The sequence below is a fragment of the Liolophura sinensis genome, chromosome 1 (assembly GCF_032854445.1).
Source record: "Liolophura sinensis isolate JHLJ2023 chromosome 1, CUHK_Ljap_v2, whole genome shotgun sequence".
Lineage (NCBI taxonomy): Eukaryota > Metazoa > Mollusca > Polyplacophora > Chitonida > Chitonidae > Liolophura > Liolophura sinensis.
This window is the reverse complement of record NC_088295.1, coordinates 30,692,750-30,707,733: the sequence shown is the minus strand read 5'-3', so window position 1 is coordinate 30,707,733 and position 14,984 is coordinate 30,692,750. Positions and strand designations below refer to the sequence as shown.

Sequence of the window (14,984 nt, the reverse complement as noted above, 5' to 3'; positions counted from 1 at the left end):
AGTCTCGTAAGTTTTAGTTGTGTTACAATGACCAGTACTAAAACTTCTGTAAGTGTTCAGGGAGATATAGCTTTTAAGATGCTGTTTAAGTCTTTTAACATCGTTAAATATACTAAAAAAAAGGATACAGATAAAAAGATATAGATCTTCTACACCAATCATAGCAGTAAACGTACAACTGTTTCTTACAAAAAACGTCAAGGATTTTGTGCGGTAATTATTTTTTGGTATGCATGTTCAATATTGCTTTGTACCTGTGAACAGGAGAACAACTTGAGCCTACGGGACCTCAGCAGATGGGGGATTTTCTTTATTTTAGACAACATCATAGTATTGGTTCCATTACCTAGTTTATTAATTTTTTTGTATTTTATTTTAACTTCTTTGCCATCACAATAAACCTGACTGCCACCGCATACGAATGAAAAAATCTTAAATATGACGGTAAACATCAATCAAATAAATAAAAAACTAAATAAATCATCATATGATTGCTTTCCCCGCTGTGGCAGGTTGTGATACAACTAGTATCTAATCTAGAATTCCAAATAATTTGTCATTAATAATCAGCCTGACCCTAGAAAGCCTTCTGGTCAGTTGAGATTAATCGGAATTAGGCAGCGTTTCAAACTAATAATCTATAACCTAGAGGAAATAGGATTATACGCCCGGTAATTTATGACAGCCTGTGATCAGTATAGATGTCGAAATCACCTGTAACAACACTTTACTCGCTTTTCACCGCCGTAGAAGTTGACGCGTGATACTGTGAGTGTATCAAGCCACTGATTCACAAAGCGAGGGTACAATGCGGCATGTGAGGCAATTGTAAAGGAACAAAGGCCTATGCTAGTTCCTCATGAATTGTTTCAGTTGACAGAAATTTTAACATTCAAAAAGTGAATAGTCATAACTTTTGTGTGGGAAGTGATGATAACTTTGTATCACTTCATAGATAATGTCATTTCTTCATGAAAACATTAACAGAATGGAGACCTTGGTGAACCGAATGTACTCAGTCATGTGAAGATCGTCGTCCGCAGAATATTTCGTGAATACTGACCTCCAGCTTGTTACGGAGCTAACCAAAGTATCTGAAATGCTCCAGGCATTCTTTTCCACATACATACTGAGTAATTATAATCCTGTGACTAGGTCCATACTAAACATAAATAATTGTGATCCCGCGACCAGTGCCTAAACATAATCTGAATAACTATAATCACTTAAGTCTAACTATAGCCTAACCAAAAAATACTTCTGCATCCATAGGAAAAGAGAGATTTGGTCTTAAAGATGACACCGCAATGCAAATAACAATTAATAACTGATAAGTTTGAAAATTATCAACCTAAATATATACATAATTCTACAGGAGCTTTCTAAAATAAAGCAACAAGCACGTTTTGTTATGCTTTTTCACACCGTTTCATTCTTAGCGAAAAACTTACAAATAAAACAAGAAGGTTTTGGCACCTTGATTGTGTTGTTCTCGTTTTTCTGCTTATTACGGGGGGAGTGGCTGGGATGATAAGACGCTGTAGAGTACACGAAATGCGGGTTCCATCCTAGGCATGGACAGGAATTTGTGCTTTACCTTGGTGACGGTAAGTGATCAACCACGCTCGTTTGGCTGTTTGGCTAGTCTAACTGTTATTGAAGGCCACTTATCTTCCGCCAGAGCGGTACATCTGTTCGTCAAGGTTCATCAGTGACTTGTCGAAGATCGGTGGTTTACACCGAGAACACGGTTTCCTTCTCCCACGGTATCGAGTTAAAAACCGATGAAATAAATAAATTACTTTGAATATTGAGTGTAAATTCGCTGTTGTCGGTGTTCAGAAGTATACGTGACCGTCAATTGTTATATGTTGGTATCTCAGAACATTGCCGATATATAAGGCCATAACTCACTGTTGATGTTAAGTTAGAAATGGTTTACCCCATGTTTAAAGACGTAAGGTTAGTCCTTTACCAGCAGCCCTTTCTCAAAGAGTTTAGTCGGTCAAATGTAATAATTCGTAACTCTGCTTCCCTGAATATATACCTAAATAGGTATAGACAGTTATCGTAGCCAATCTAAGGTATTATTGTTCAAGAGTCCATAGACGTATATAGATAAGAGCTCATGTCTCAACAGTGAAGTAAAGAAATGTTAGCCCAATGTTTGAGTCTGTTACAGGTCTAATTTAGATTCCTGATGTAGATGCCTTACAAGCTACCATTTCGCGCCTTATTGTCCCGGCCCCATATTTATCAAAGGTCTTAAGGCTTAAGTCAGAAATTCAAACACAGCTGCAGTCAAAACCATTGTTCTACTTAGTTTAAAATTTGTACACTGAATCTTTCCTGCAGAGCAATGTACCCACCACAATTTGAGTTCTTTCTTCATTGGTGTTTTGTAAGCTTTCTAAGCATTTGCAACTTAGGTCTGAAGATGTTTGATTTGAACATATTCGCCTTCAACATACTTTGCGTCTTTCCAACATCTTTGAAAAATGTTAACTGCTTCTTTTTGCATGGTTCCATCCTAATTTAGTACTTTTTATACTTTCTTAGTTCTTGGTGGCTTGTGTTAAATGTCGTTTTGAGAACTGGCCTTGCGATTATTGATCCGGAACGCCCGTATTGGCTGACGGCTGGTATGCGAATGTCTGTTTCTACGCATAAATTTCGACAATTCTCCAGATCGTAATTATTTCGTTCAGTTTGGCACATGGCAAGGCAGGGAATGAGATAATTTAACATGACCAAATCATGAGTCCCAAACTGGAAATTTCACACGTAAGATGGCATTCAATACATACCCAACGACAATCGTGTATTCTCGTCACCGACAGATACCGACAGATACGATCAGGCTTTCGGTACAGTTTGATCTGTAGGTAAACGAACAGAGCAAGTGTTCCTTTGGCATCTCTCCAATCTGAGTTATGACCCTTTATGGACAACATAGGCCATACTGAACTGTTAAAACTAAAAAATTAAACGTTTCGAACATTAAATTACTTGCATCCGGTGGAGCCCTCACAGACATGCAATTCCTGGCTGAAAATATAAGAAAGTATCATTCCGATGCACCTCTCCTCCTCACATACCCAAGAGGAAAGTAAATTTAATGTTTCAACAAAGGACATATACAAATGAGGACGTTGGTTTTAAGAAAAATGAAGAAAGGTATGCAACAAAAATGAAATTAAAAAACTTGGCCTGTGAGGAAAATTTTACATTTTTAATAACCCCGCTATCTTATGCATATTTACCGTCTGTGGTCGGAAATATTTTGAAACGATGTCATCGATGACCATACTGGGAATACTGGATCCAGGAGCTGTTTTTCAAAGGGGTCGTAACGTTAGGCCGGTCTAATCCCCATCACGTCGCATACTGATGGCATACGCCGCCTTGGTATTTACGATCAGCGTTAACATTACGACCCCTTTGAGAAACAGACCTCAGCTTAACGCCTTTTAAGCCTCAGTTTGTCAGAGGTGTGTTCATAGAGAGAGGCTTTGAACACTTGTGTGAGATCACAGCTTGAAGGCGGATCTGCCTGTGCTGTTTTGCCGAAATACATTCAAAATTCAAGTTTGCATAGGTATAGGTTCTTATACCTTTATAATAACAAACTCTGTAGTGAGAACAAAATATTGAATGTGTGTAGGCACGTTATACAGAAAGTAAAAACTGTTCACCAGCTCCTTTGGCTTTTCAGTATTTACACAATGTATAGCCACTTGAGTCACACGGTATAAAGGTGATGTTAACATCTGTGCCATGCACTCTACCTTTTGTGACGTTAAGTCATAACCATTCATTCATCAGTTCCTTCACTAAAACATCGTTGATGGTACACACAACACCTGCATTCAAAACGTTCACCGGTGTACCGGAAATTACCCTGTGAGTGAATACTCAACCCATAAACAGGAGGAGGTCACACGGTTTATGTTAGCTAGGACGACCTCACCCCGATAAACCGACAATAACCTTGCACGATACATCTATCATAGTGTGAGAGATTGCCCTGACAAAAACGTCAGGCAAAATTTTGCTCCGCCATGGATGACCCCAAACCAATGTCAGAATGCGCCCCATTTAAGTGGGGTGGAAGTGTGTCACGGCGTTTGAGACAAAATTATGTATCAAATACGTCTCCACGTCCTTAAGATTGTAGACGCTTATATTCCCGATCTTTTCGACTATCGATTTATCGTAAGCACAGCGTCGATCTGTTATTTCCTACGCGGTATGGGTTCCAGATCCCTTAATGATGCGCAATGCTGACAGGTTCTACATGTCTGACAACGGAAGGTAACTGCCTCTGCTTTTTTAAATGGAGGGCTCTCTGACGTTGGCTTAGGACCATCCATGGCCGAACAAAATTTCGCCCAACCTAACGTCAGAGCAATCTCGGACTAGTGTCACAGTGCTTCCAGCAAAAGACTGGTTGTGAATATAGATGTCTTTTGCAACACAATAACCTTGAAGTATTAGGAAAATGGAATTCAGCCTCCTACAGGTCTTAGAAATGTGATCTGACTGACGTATTTTGGTAATCAAGAGCAGTTCAAAAACTTCATTCGCTTTCACGTTTCGTTTCATGAACTGGTTGGTAAACTCGCTATGACTATCTAATGTGTGGCATCTTAAAAGTACTGAAAGTTTTTAAAAACAAATAAATAAGGTCTTCATAATCATTTTGAATACTTTTGAATTTCAGTCGATTGGCAATGACGGAATTTTTTTTTTCGTGTAGCTATATAAGCATTCAAAAATGTGAAATATTTTCACAAAACAAACGATTTCATAGCTTTGATTCATATCCAAACAGAATTTATAGTAAAAGTTAATATTAAATATTAATATTAAAGGTCAATATTAAAGCTATAAACTTGTAATATGAACAGAATCAACGTACGCCGCCTTCAATGACAGGCTCATCACAAAAGAGGCCTATACCTAATCCTAGCCTCCAAATGCTCATATATAAATGCTATATATTCATTTAATCTCCCCCTTTCAGCAGTGAGTTTGTGACATCAAGTTAAAATTCCACAGACTGTTTGCAGTTGGGATATGTACACACCCATCCTTGGTTTCCGTATCCTCTTGAGTCTGAACGCGGGGTTTGTACCTTCCTTCCTTTTAAAGGTTTAAAGTTGTACACATGTCACCCATTAGTTCCGTATACCATCTGTACTTCTTGATTTATATGTGACATCACTGACATCATTCCGTGCTACAGTATATAGACTTTGTTCATCAAAATTAGTTTTAGTATATATCCCACAGTAATATAACGCTACACTGTCTGAGCTCCTTACTGTTGCACGGTTCGTTCATTTTCCTTGTCACATCATTGCTTTTTAAAATATGTCTCATTTTCCGACGGAAGCACTATTTAGTAATGACTAGAACAATCAGGAATATCTCAGCAATTTCGATGTAATATGTTATTAAAACTTAAAACATTACTTTGGTACAACTTCCACTTGTCACTTTGTTATCTGAAAGTCCTCAAAGTTTTTCGAAGTGCTTCGCTTTTGTAAATCCTGTTTCTGTTTGCCTCACTCAGTGTTTCAAGAATTTCCACTTTATAAACGTTTCGTTCTGCTTGTAGGTTAATATTAACCGTTAAGTAAAGTATAATGGAAAAACGTGTGGATAACTACGGTACCCGCCGTTGTGCATAGCTTGTATGCATGTATGTCTGGATTCTGCTGGTGGATGAAGCATCCCCTAAGCCTGGTCCCATTACATTGTTTTAATGTGATAGTATGTTAAACGTGATGACAACATAGCATTTTGAGTAATTGTACACCAGTGACGTGTAATAAATTACAATTAACATCACTGCACTTGTTATTACCTAATTCTGCTTAAGCCATGGTGTAATCTGCTACTGTTATGCGTTTCCATGAATAATTAAAATAAAACCCTAACTGAAGTAAATTGACAAGAGGTCGTATTTCACCGCTTACATGTGACCATTTACCAGCTACCAGAGTGTCGTCGCTGCTCTGGTTTTGTCAATCTATGCGGTACGTCTTAATTATATATGTTTGGTGTTTAACGTCATACAATTTTTTGGTCATATAACGACGTGGAAACATTGTGTCTTCTTGTGGCAGGGCGAGTCAATGCCACCAGTGCTGTCGCCACTGAAGTATCATGCCAAAGATACCAGGCATGGAGCACAGCCAGTGGACTTAACCATGGCAAACACATGTACTATACACCGTATAAGTACTTAGTATAATTTCACAAAATTGGCAAATTTTAAATTTTATTTTTCATTACCGGTTTCCGTATACTTACTACATCACCATGTGTTAAAATATCGCTATATATACATTTTTCAGTTTTGTATCACGCCCAGTATTTTCACGGGTGACTAATCTATTTCCTTAAAGGATAACGAAAGTAATGCGAGAACAAATAAGCGATATTTGCTATGCTATGTAATGATGTAATGTTTGAGCATTATCCTGATAGTTGTTACCATACTCTACTCACATTACATTGATTACACAGTCATGACCCACTGTTATTACCCGGACGCATTGGAATGCATTCCAGGAAAAAGTCACAGCTGCACGTGTTTCGTTTAACCTCTATGTAGGACTCCGCTGAGCTATTTTCCTAGACTTTACCCAGGTTAGTGCACACCATATAACTTCTGTCACCACACTATTATTGCGAATACTAACCATACGTAGTGCTCAAGAGCAATCAATTCTGCAGCACATGCTTACTTCCCCTTGTCACGGATCAGTCAAAGCTAATTACAGATCATGTATGCCAGACATTCAAAGCTGACAATACAGAGGCAATTTGAATTGCAAAAAAATATGTACTCGTGATTATGGGATTATGAGACTAGGGCTTTTCAAAGTCATGTTGGCCAAACCTTCTGCAAGACTTCTGCAGACAAAATTTCCTAAATGTGACAACCTTATATCCTTGCTGCATACAATGGTGGCTGGAAGTGCTACAATTCATTAGTATTTACCATCATATGATGCTGACCTAGTAGTGTTATCGCTGATTAGGACACGTCATTCTTTATATGTAGTAATTATACCAGAAAATTTCTTTCTATGCTCAAGGGAAAATTATATTCTACGCGAGGAATAATTCTTGTGTGTGTGGAAATCGTGTTTTTCACAAGTACACAAAAGTCATTAAGTTTACATTAATGTATATAATGACAGTGACGGTCAGTTTCATTTACATCTGTCATGTTTATAATGCGTAGCGTTATTAACCAACCATAACGTGGTCTGACGAATACATGAAATCAAATAAACAAACTGTTTAAAGAGACGTGTAAATCTCTGAACCATAGGTCAGTACGTGGTCAGGAAAATGAAAAAAATCGCAGCCATGTTGTGACATCTACTAACAAGTTTGAAATTTAAGCCCGGAAAATATTTTTGTTACACGTGACTTACTTGCATAAGTATAAAATTTCTATTCTTCAGTATGAAGTTAAACAACAATTAAAGAAATATAAAACTTTTGATAGTATTCTGATATAACAATGAAGACCATATACATTCTTAGTTTGGTATTTCAGAAACTTTCCCATGATATTGATTCATGGGACCGAATAGTAAACGCATTTCCCATGCTTTCACCTAATGAGGTAATACGTGTAGCATGTATACATTCGCGTGGGCTGGGACAAATGTAACAGATGTTATATTAAGCATGGGGAAATGCCCAGGATGTGCAATAACCATTTTCATTGGCCACTACAACTGAAACTAGGTCACACGCGAAAACGGAGCGTTTATATCCGATTCGATAATGGAACAGACTACGTTAACAAGAATTCGATATTAAGTTCCTCAGAGATGCATGTGTTCATGAAGATAATGTTTATGGCGAAAATCATCGCAATCCTGAGTGTTTTCATTCTATATGAATATGTATAGGCCTATATACATATATAAATATATATACAGTGTATGCCTCCTACGGGTTGGGAAAGCCCAGCGGAAGTAGGTGTACAATTTAGTTACAATAAAATTTTATACGTTTCGGTACGATGTAATGATAAATAGCCAGAGTGGCACTAACTCCCCAACATATGTTGAATCGAGACAGCAAGTTGTAGTATATACTGTTAACCAAAGGTAAGATCTTGTTAAGGTATCCCTACATCGTAAGTTACCTATAACCTAGACGCATATAGAGGGTTGATAGCATACGAGAACTGGGTCAAACTATTTGCGTGACATAGACAACGTCAGAAGGCCGACCTGATGACATGTGCACGTATGCAGTGCAAGTCACAACGAAGGATAAGCGTCGCTTACCCGAGTAAGAAAAAAATCGCCATGTGCTATGTCACCAAGGTTGTCTTCTGTCCACTATTATTACATATATATGGTAACCCTACTTGGTTTCAGGAACAGTGTATAGCAGCAAAGTGATCAGGATGTTAAATGTTACAGGCCAGAAGTTAGGATTTTCAAAATGATGAGCATTAAGCCACGACAAATGCTATACTATTGTGATTACTTTTCCTTGATAGTTATTTATTTATTTCATTGGCTCTCTTGTACTTAAGCACATTTCACTTATATGACGGCCACCAGCATTATGGTCAGAGGAGATCACTTGTACATTATAGTTTATAATACGAGTTATAGTTGATGTGATAATTGTATGCGTTTATATTTTGCTTACATTTGCTTTTGGGGGAGGATCGATGTACTGAAGAACATTTCACTGGTATAACAGATGTCAGATTTATTGTTGGAGCAGGAAGAAATCTGAAAAAAAGACAAAAAAGCAAGTAGCCTGGCTGATAAATGATCTGAATTAAAATTGGTTTTTCAGTTAAAACGGCGGTCACCCTAAAGGGAGCTCAGTTTTATAGAATTAAAGACGTGCAAAATAGAGAGTAAAAGCAGGTATTACTCTCTGGCCGTTGGGCTATTCAGCGAGAATGGGGCCTGAAACAAATGAGCCAGTGAGGGCATTGCTTAGATCTACTTCACGGCCATGGTATTACTAGGTATTTCATTTCAGAGAATTGTAGAGAATATGTGGCTTCACCTCAACCGTGATAAGTGTTTTCTGCTGTTGTGTAAGTGCATGGGCTTAACAGAAAATCACTCGCAAGAAGTGACTGGTTTAATATTTATAGATACACACTTCGGGTATATTATGTACTAATTGTCTGTCCATGTATCGAATGATTTAATACCTTGTAATCATGAATCCACATAGTCTTGATTTTTTGTCTTGATTATTATTAACACCGTTCTCAAGAATTTCCCTAGGCCAGTATATTATAAAGGGGGGGGGGGGGTGTGCTAGAAATAAACCTCCGCTCTTTGGAATGTTATACTGGCGAACTTTTCCACGTATGACATATGTCATACTCGTGTAGAGCAGACTATACACGAGAGAGCATCGTTGACCGCTCAGTTCCTCCCTAGAACATTAGAAGTAATGGGAATCTTGAAAATTTCCTATCCTAGGATGGTTTTGAACCCACGCCTATAGCCATTGAAGGGCGAGCATATTAACCACAACACCAGGACCCACTCCCATAACGGTGGAATTTTTTACTGATGAATTGAAAGGTGTATATTGTGGTGATTTTTTTCCTTTCTAATATCCAAAACTTAACTCTTAACATTGTTTCTTTCAGACCAGAATTTCTTAGAGTTTTCATTATGGCTGACGTGTGCATTACATCATCACGAGTCCCGTACGTGATCAATGGATCTGGTATCAGTTTCCCCATGGTATCATCCCCTTGCGGCGAAACAAAGCAGTTTATAACGGCCCAGTTTCCGGCGCTTTCGTCTATCTTTACACGGGAAGAAACCTTTCGTAACTGGCCAACAAACAAACACCAAACTCCGCTAGAGCTAGCTAAGGCAGGATTCTTCTACGCAGGTACGTCAGCATATGTCATTGTTTAGATAACTAATGGGCTGGAATTAATATTTTACTCTCTTTTTACTCTTTTACTCTTTCTGTTTTTAACACTTCTTACTCTTAGTAGGGAAATTAGAATTCAAACACTTTCTGTACAGGCTAAACTATTTTCACAATACGGATTATTTTATCTTACACTAGGCCAACCTTGCTTGTGTTGTAATTAAAATGCATCTGTAATTTTCCGTTCTTAATTATTAAAGGTTTTAGCGACTGCACTCGATGTTTTTGCTGTGGGATTGGACTCAGAAACTGGTTGCCAGGAGATTCACCGCGTAACGAGCATGCGCATTGGTCTCCAATGTGTGACTTCGTCAAACTAATGCGGGAAGACAACTCTACACGATATGGCGGAAGTCTGGAGGTACATACTATTGCATTGTTATACTGACATCAAAAAATGGCCGTCACAGAACATGCATCGCGTGCGTTATCCATGAATTTACATGCTATACAAGCGCTGGTATGTAGCGGTTGCACTTAACTAGTGAGAAATGAACACACTTTGTACAGCAGATGCCACTTCATCTTATGGTTGAGAAAATGCTCTTCTAAAGCTTTCTGACAAGGTGATGATAATGTTCGAAGTCAGTTAAGATTTTTCTGATACAGAGAAATGATAGAATTAAAAAGAACAAGAAAAGAACTATATATATATATACTAATTCGCTTGTTTCATGTTTCACCAGGTCGAGGGTTATCATACAACCGGAAGAGGTACATCCAATACGCCTCCCAATCCCGGTCAGTGAATCAGCCTTTCTTTTTGTTTTGTTTTTTTGTTCACTGTTCAGTCCCTTACCGGGAATAAATTTTGTTTTGTTTTTTTGTTCACTGTTCAATCCCTTACCGGGAATAAATTTTGTTTTGTTTTTTTTGTTCACTGTTCAATCCCTTACCGGGAATAAATTTTGTTTTGTTTTTTCGTTCACTGTTCAGTCCCTTACCGGGAATAAATTTTGTTTTGTTTTTTTGTTCACTGTTCAGTCCCTTACCGGGAATAAATTTTGTTTTGTTTTTTTTGTTCACTGTTCAGTCCTTTACCGGGAATAAATTTTTTTTTTTTTTTTTTGTTCATTGTTCAGTCCCTTACCGGGAATAAATTTTGTTTTGGACTCATGGTGTCCCGATTAATAACTGATTTTAGTTCTCTTTTTCTTATTTTAACTGACCTCTGGCAAAAAGAGAAAAAGCCCAATGAAATGTACACAGAAATACTTAATATATTTATTGTAGAGCATAATTAGACATAATCTTATCTCTCTTTGTTTCAGACAATGCTGCTATAGTGGAGAGTGTGCTGAAGAAGCCATGCACAGCTAGTCTGGTAATTCTTGGATTTTCTCTTAATGTCATCAAGCGGGCCGTGAAGATAGTTCTGGCAGAATCAGGTACGTTGTGCTGAATTGTTCAACGCGATGTTTACATAGGACCAATCTGTGATGATAATCTGGTGAATTTAGTTTTCCTAAAATCATTTGACCAAAAATTGGCAAAATCACTTGCTCAGTACGAAGATCTGCAGATATTTGACGTTGAACATTTTCATTTCACTCAATTATGTCGACCGGAAACGACGGACCTCAACAACGTGATCCTTGTAAAGAAATCTGACTTAATTAGGTCTGTCCTTTACATGGTTAATAATCACCAGATACGATGATGGAATTTACAATTATGTTTTATTTAAAATTTACACGACTGATGCCTATCGGCATCTTCTTAAATCCTAAAATGATATCCACGCAAAACGAGACAACTTTCAGTGGGATAAATATGTGAAACGACTGAGGTACATCGATTAACTTTATAGGTAAACATTGTCCTACTCGTCATTGTGTTTATGTGTTGTACGAGACATGTTTTTGCATAGAAGCCGAACTACCGTGGCCACTTCGTTATGCTTGTTCAGTTAGACGGGTTTTTGCACGGAGAGCCAAACACAAACCTGCTCAAAATATTCTTGATAGATTATCAACGTTCGTCGATGTCGAGGATTAGGTTGTGACTTTCGTCCGAAAGTCTTTGAGTTACGGAGCGAAAGACAGAGGTTTACTCCAAGCACTTGTTTATGTTTTAATTTCCAGTAGAGTGTTGATTTCCAGTCAAATAAAAAATCTCCACAACATAATTTGACATTTGTAAATCAAACGGAATTATTTCAGACTGGAATGAGTGGCAGGTGACCACGTCCCGATTGGCTGAGGTTGTCCTGGATATCACAGAGGAAGGCACAAATTCCACCGCTGACAGGGGTTTTTCAGATGAGGTCATACATACTCAGCGCATTGGCGAAGGCTTAAGTGACGACGACTTCATGACGTCAAGTATCGGTAAGACGCCATTAGGGTATTTTCATTCAAAATCTGGATGCATCTAAACCTAGATAAATTACCATGTTCATTGTACATAATGGGTTTTTCTGGCTTAAAATGTGGCGTAGCGAATTACACATCTCGATTGGAATAGCCGTAATGAAGTGTAATAATTAGCTTCTGAAATCTTATCAACATCAATTTAATGGCAAAGATTTATAGATGGGTTTGTATTCATAGCGAAATGTTTTTATCTTAACAGAACTCGAAAGATTGAGACTAATTGAGGAGAACGAGCGCTTGAGACATGCACGGACCTGTAAGGTGTGTCAAGAGACAGACGTATCCGTCGTCTTCATGCCGTGTCGTCACTTGGTCACGTGTCCAGATTGTTCCGCCTGCATTGAACACTGTGTGCTTTGTCAGCAACCCATCAACGCCAGGGTCAAGGTCTACACGTGAGCAAAACGTGTCAAGGTCCATCCAGACCCAACCACTCTTTGCCATGTACAGCTTTGACCACTAGAAAAAGTTCTACCGCTCTACGATTTGTGTACTTATCAACCCACCCAATGCTGCTTCTTCAGAGCCTTGTAAATCAGTTCTCCGCATTGTTTGAAGGGCTGTGTTTTCGTGACATGTATATCTATCTGTTTAGAAGCCCACTATCTCCACGGTCGCGCCAGGATCCTTATCTTTATCCTATTTGACTCATTGCCTAGTATGTTGCAGCAGGATACGGTGTGTCACATAAATCAGCATTAACATATCAAACAGGTATGTCATTATCCATTGTTATATATTTGCTTTGGCATTTAATTATATCTCTGATAGTTGAATTGCTTATGATAGTTGTTCGACACCACTTCATATCTCTTACACATTCCTCAGGGTCCGGCAAACCTATAGCTTTTATATATTTTCAGTATGACTTTCTATATCTGATTGTTACGTTTCTGACACTATGTAAATTGCTGTAACTTTTGTGGTCCTTCAAATCATGTTTATAATGTCTCGTTTATGTGATTCATGTTAATGACTATTTAAACCATTGTTTATTTATTTAAACGTGTTATCTGGACTTGAACTCACACCGGCCGCCTTGGTGAGAGGTTCTACGGTCATTGGGCCTCGCTGGCATGCTAACCACATCTACCACGGAGGCCCCAACCATTGTGTAACTGTTTCACTTTTGTCTCTCTAACTAAAGTGGTGTGATTCCGAGACCTATGTCTTGATGATAGTTTAAACCATTGTTTATGTCTCTGGTACTAATTGAAGTGCTTTGACTTCCGAGTCCTTTAAACCATGTTTTATATGTGTTTTAATCTGCTTTATGTTGATGGTTGTGCCAACGTTGTTTAAGTCCCTGGTACTGATTACAGTGCTGTAACTTACGGGTCGTGTAAACAAGTGTTCGTTTACACGTATAGTAATTGCTATGCAATACTTCATATAGTTATCGCGTAATATTTATCGCAAAATGGATTTATATTTTTTGAGACTATAGTCTGAAACTGAAATCCCTATTGTATTTATGAGAGTTATACATTTTCTTTTCTTTTCATTAATATTTTACGATGAACTATGCTTTTGTGTTACGTACATGTTGCTTGTTGTTTTGATTGTTGTTTGGTGTTTGCTGTTGGTTGAATTTGACGAATAAATAATGAATGTATCCACCTATATACTATCAACTGTCGGCAAACATTCACAAAAATACCTCGCGGAGTAGATGGGAGAATTGCACATGCGGCCAATTCTTGATTGCAGATTGTCTTTAATGAAATAGCGAGACAATGAAACTTGAAATGACCACCCACCATCTCGTGAAAATCTGAGTGAAAGAACCATCTGCACGCTATTACTAACTTGTCACGGCTATGGACAGTATGTGCCGAAGGTTTCACGTCATGACCAGAAACAACATTGCCTGTGTTGATGTATTGACAATTCACACAAAACACAGAAATATCACCTTTTACATTTAAAACCCCCAAAAGTGTCATTTGTTAGCCTGACGAGACGGCGATAGATTTTACACAAAACTCTTTTTTTCCTCAAGGAACATAAATTGACATGATAACCACCGCTATATCAAATTGTCTTGTTTTTGAAACTATGTTTTTCAAACATGAATTTTTTGACATATAATTGGTTTTTCTCTCTTATAAATGACTTATCAAATTTTGCTTATGAATAAGCCAAAATGTTGATATCTATGTAGAACTAAATGAGATCTACGCATGGATACTTTTTCACAATGGTGATTTCGCAATCCAAATGTCTTCTCTTAATACACCAGAATACTGCTATTCATAAGAAAAAGAATTTTATCACGTTATTCTTTGGCCATGCAACAACCCAAAAGATCATGCATGATAAAGGTTTCAGGCACGTAGTGTTAAAAATAAAGAAAGAATCCGTTATCCTTTATCTTCAGATTCATCAAAAATTCCCACGTGATATCGTACGATCAGTATAATATTTACAACGATTATCATCGATTTTTCCTCGCAATTTTTCTTAACTATTCGTAAATGTAGGTTTGAGTGGGCCTTAACTTACCAATGAGGTCGCGTATCCATTGCGGCTTTGAGTCACAATGTTTGCCATTTACCTGGCGAAGGGCGATGATTCCCACCAGACTTTACAATCATAACCCTGGATGCTTTCGTGTATGTGAAACATTCTGTGAGTGCA

General features: G+C 37.9%; 2 protein-coding genes across 3 annotated transcripts in view; both read left to right on the top strand.

Moving 5' to 3' along the window:
- The first annotated feature begins 1,510 nt into the window (after positions 1-1,510).
- On the top strand, positions 1,511-14,365 carry LOC135461409 (baculoviral IAP repeat-containing protein 2-like). 2 transcript variants are annotated; one of them, XM_064738491.1, is made up of 7 exons: positions 1,511-1,607; positions 9,674-9,924; positions 10,170-10,330; positions 10,656-10,710; positions 11,241-11,357; positions 12,132-12,299; positions 12,544-14,365. In XM_064738491.1, the coding sequence occupies exons 2-7, from the start codon at positions 9,699-9,701 to the stop codon at positions 12,741-12,743; spliced, it is 927 nt and encodes a 308-aa protein (XP_064594561.1). In that variant the 5' UTR covers positions 1,511-1,607; positions 9,674-9,698; the 3' UTR covers positions 12,744-14,365. The 2 variants fall into 2 exon arrangements, with proteins under 2 accessions (XP_064594561.1, XP_064594559.1); XM_064738489.1 differs by lacking the exon at positions 1,511-1,607 and adding an exon at positions 7,824-8,144.
- LOC135461405 (glutamate receptor U1-like) overlaps positions 12,934-14,984 on the top strand; it is an 18,693-nt gene continuing 16,642 nt past the window's right edge. Inside the window, exon 1 of the mRNA XM_064738479.1 lies at positions 12,934-13,058. The gene's annotated coding sequence lies outside the window, so the exon portion shown is untranslated. The remainder of the gene's footprint in view (positions 13,059-14,984) is intronic.

What these genes read in the sequence shown, in the direction of transcription:
- LOC135461409 (XM_064738489.1), top strand. Translation starts at nt 8,062, where the DNA reads ATGATAAATAGCCAGAGTGGCACTAACTCCCCAACATATGTTGAATCG. An exon ending in GATATGGCGGAAGTCTGGAG is followed by an intron (nt 10,331 to 10,655) that starts GTACATACTATT and finishes ATGTTTCACCAG; the next exon opens with GTCGAGGGTTATCATACAAC. An exon ending in CTTCATGACGTCAAGTATCG is followed by an intron (nt 12,300 to 12,543) that starts GTAAGACGCCAT and finishes TTATCTTAACAG; the next exon opens with AACTCGAAAGATTGAGACTA.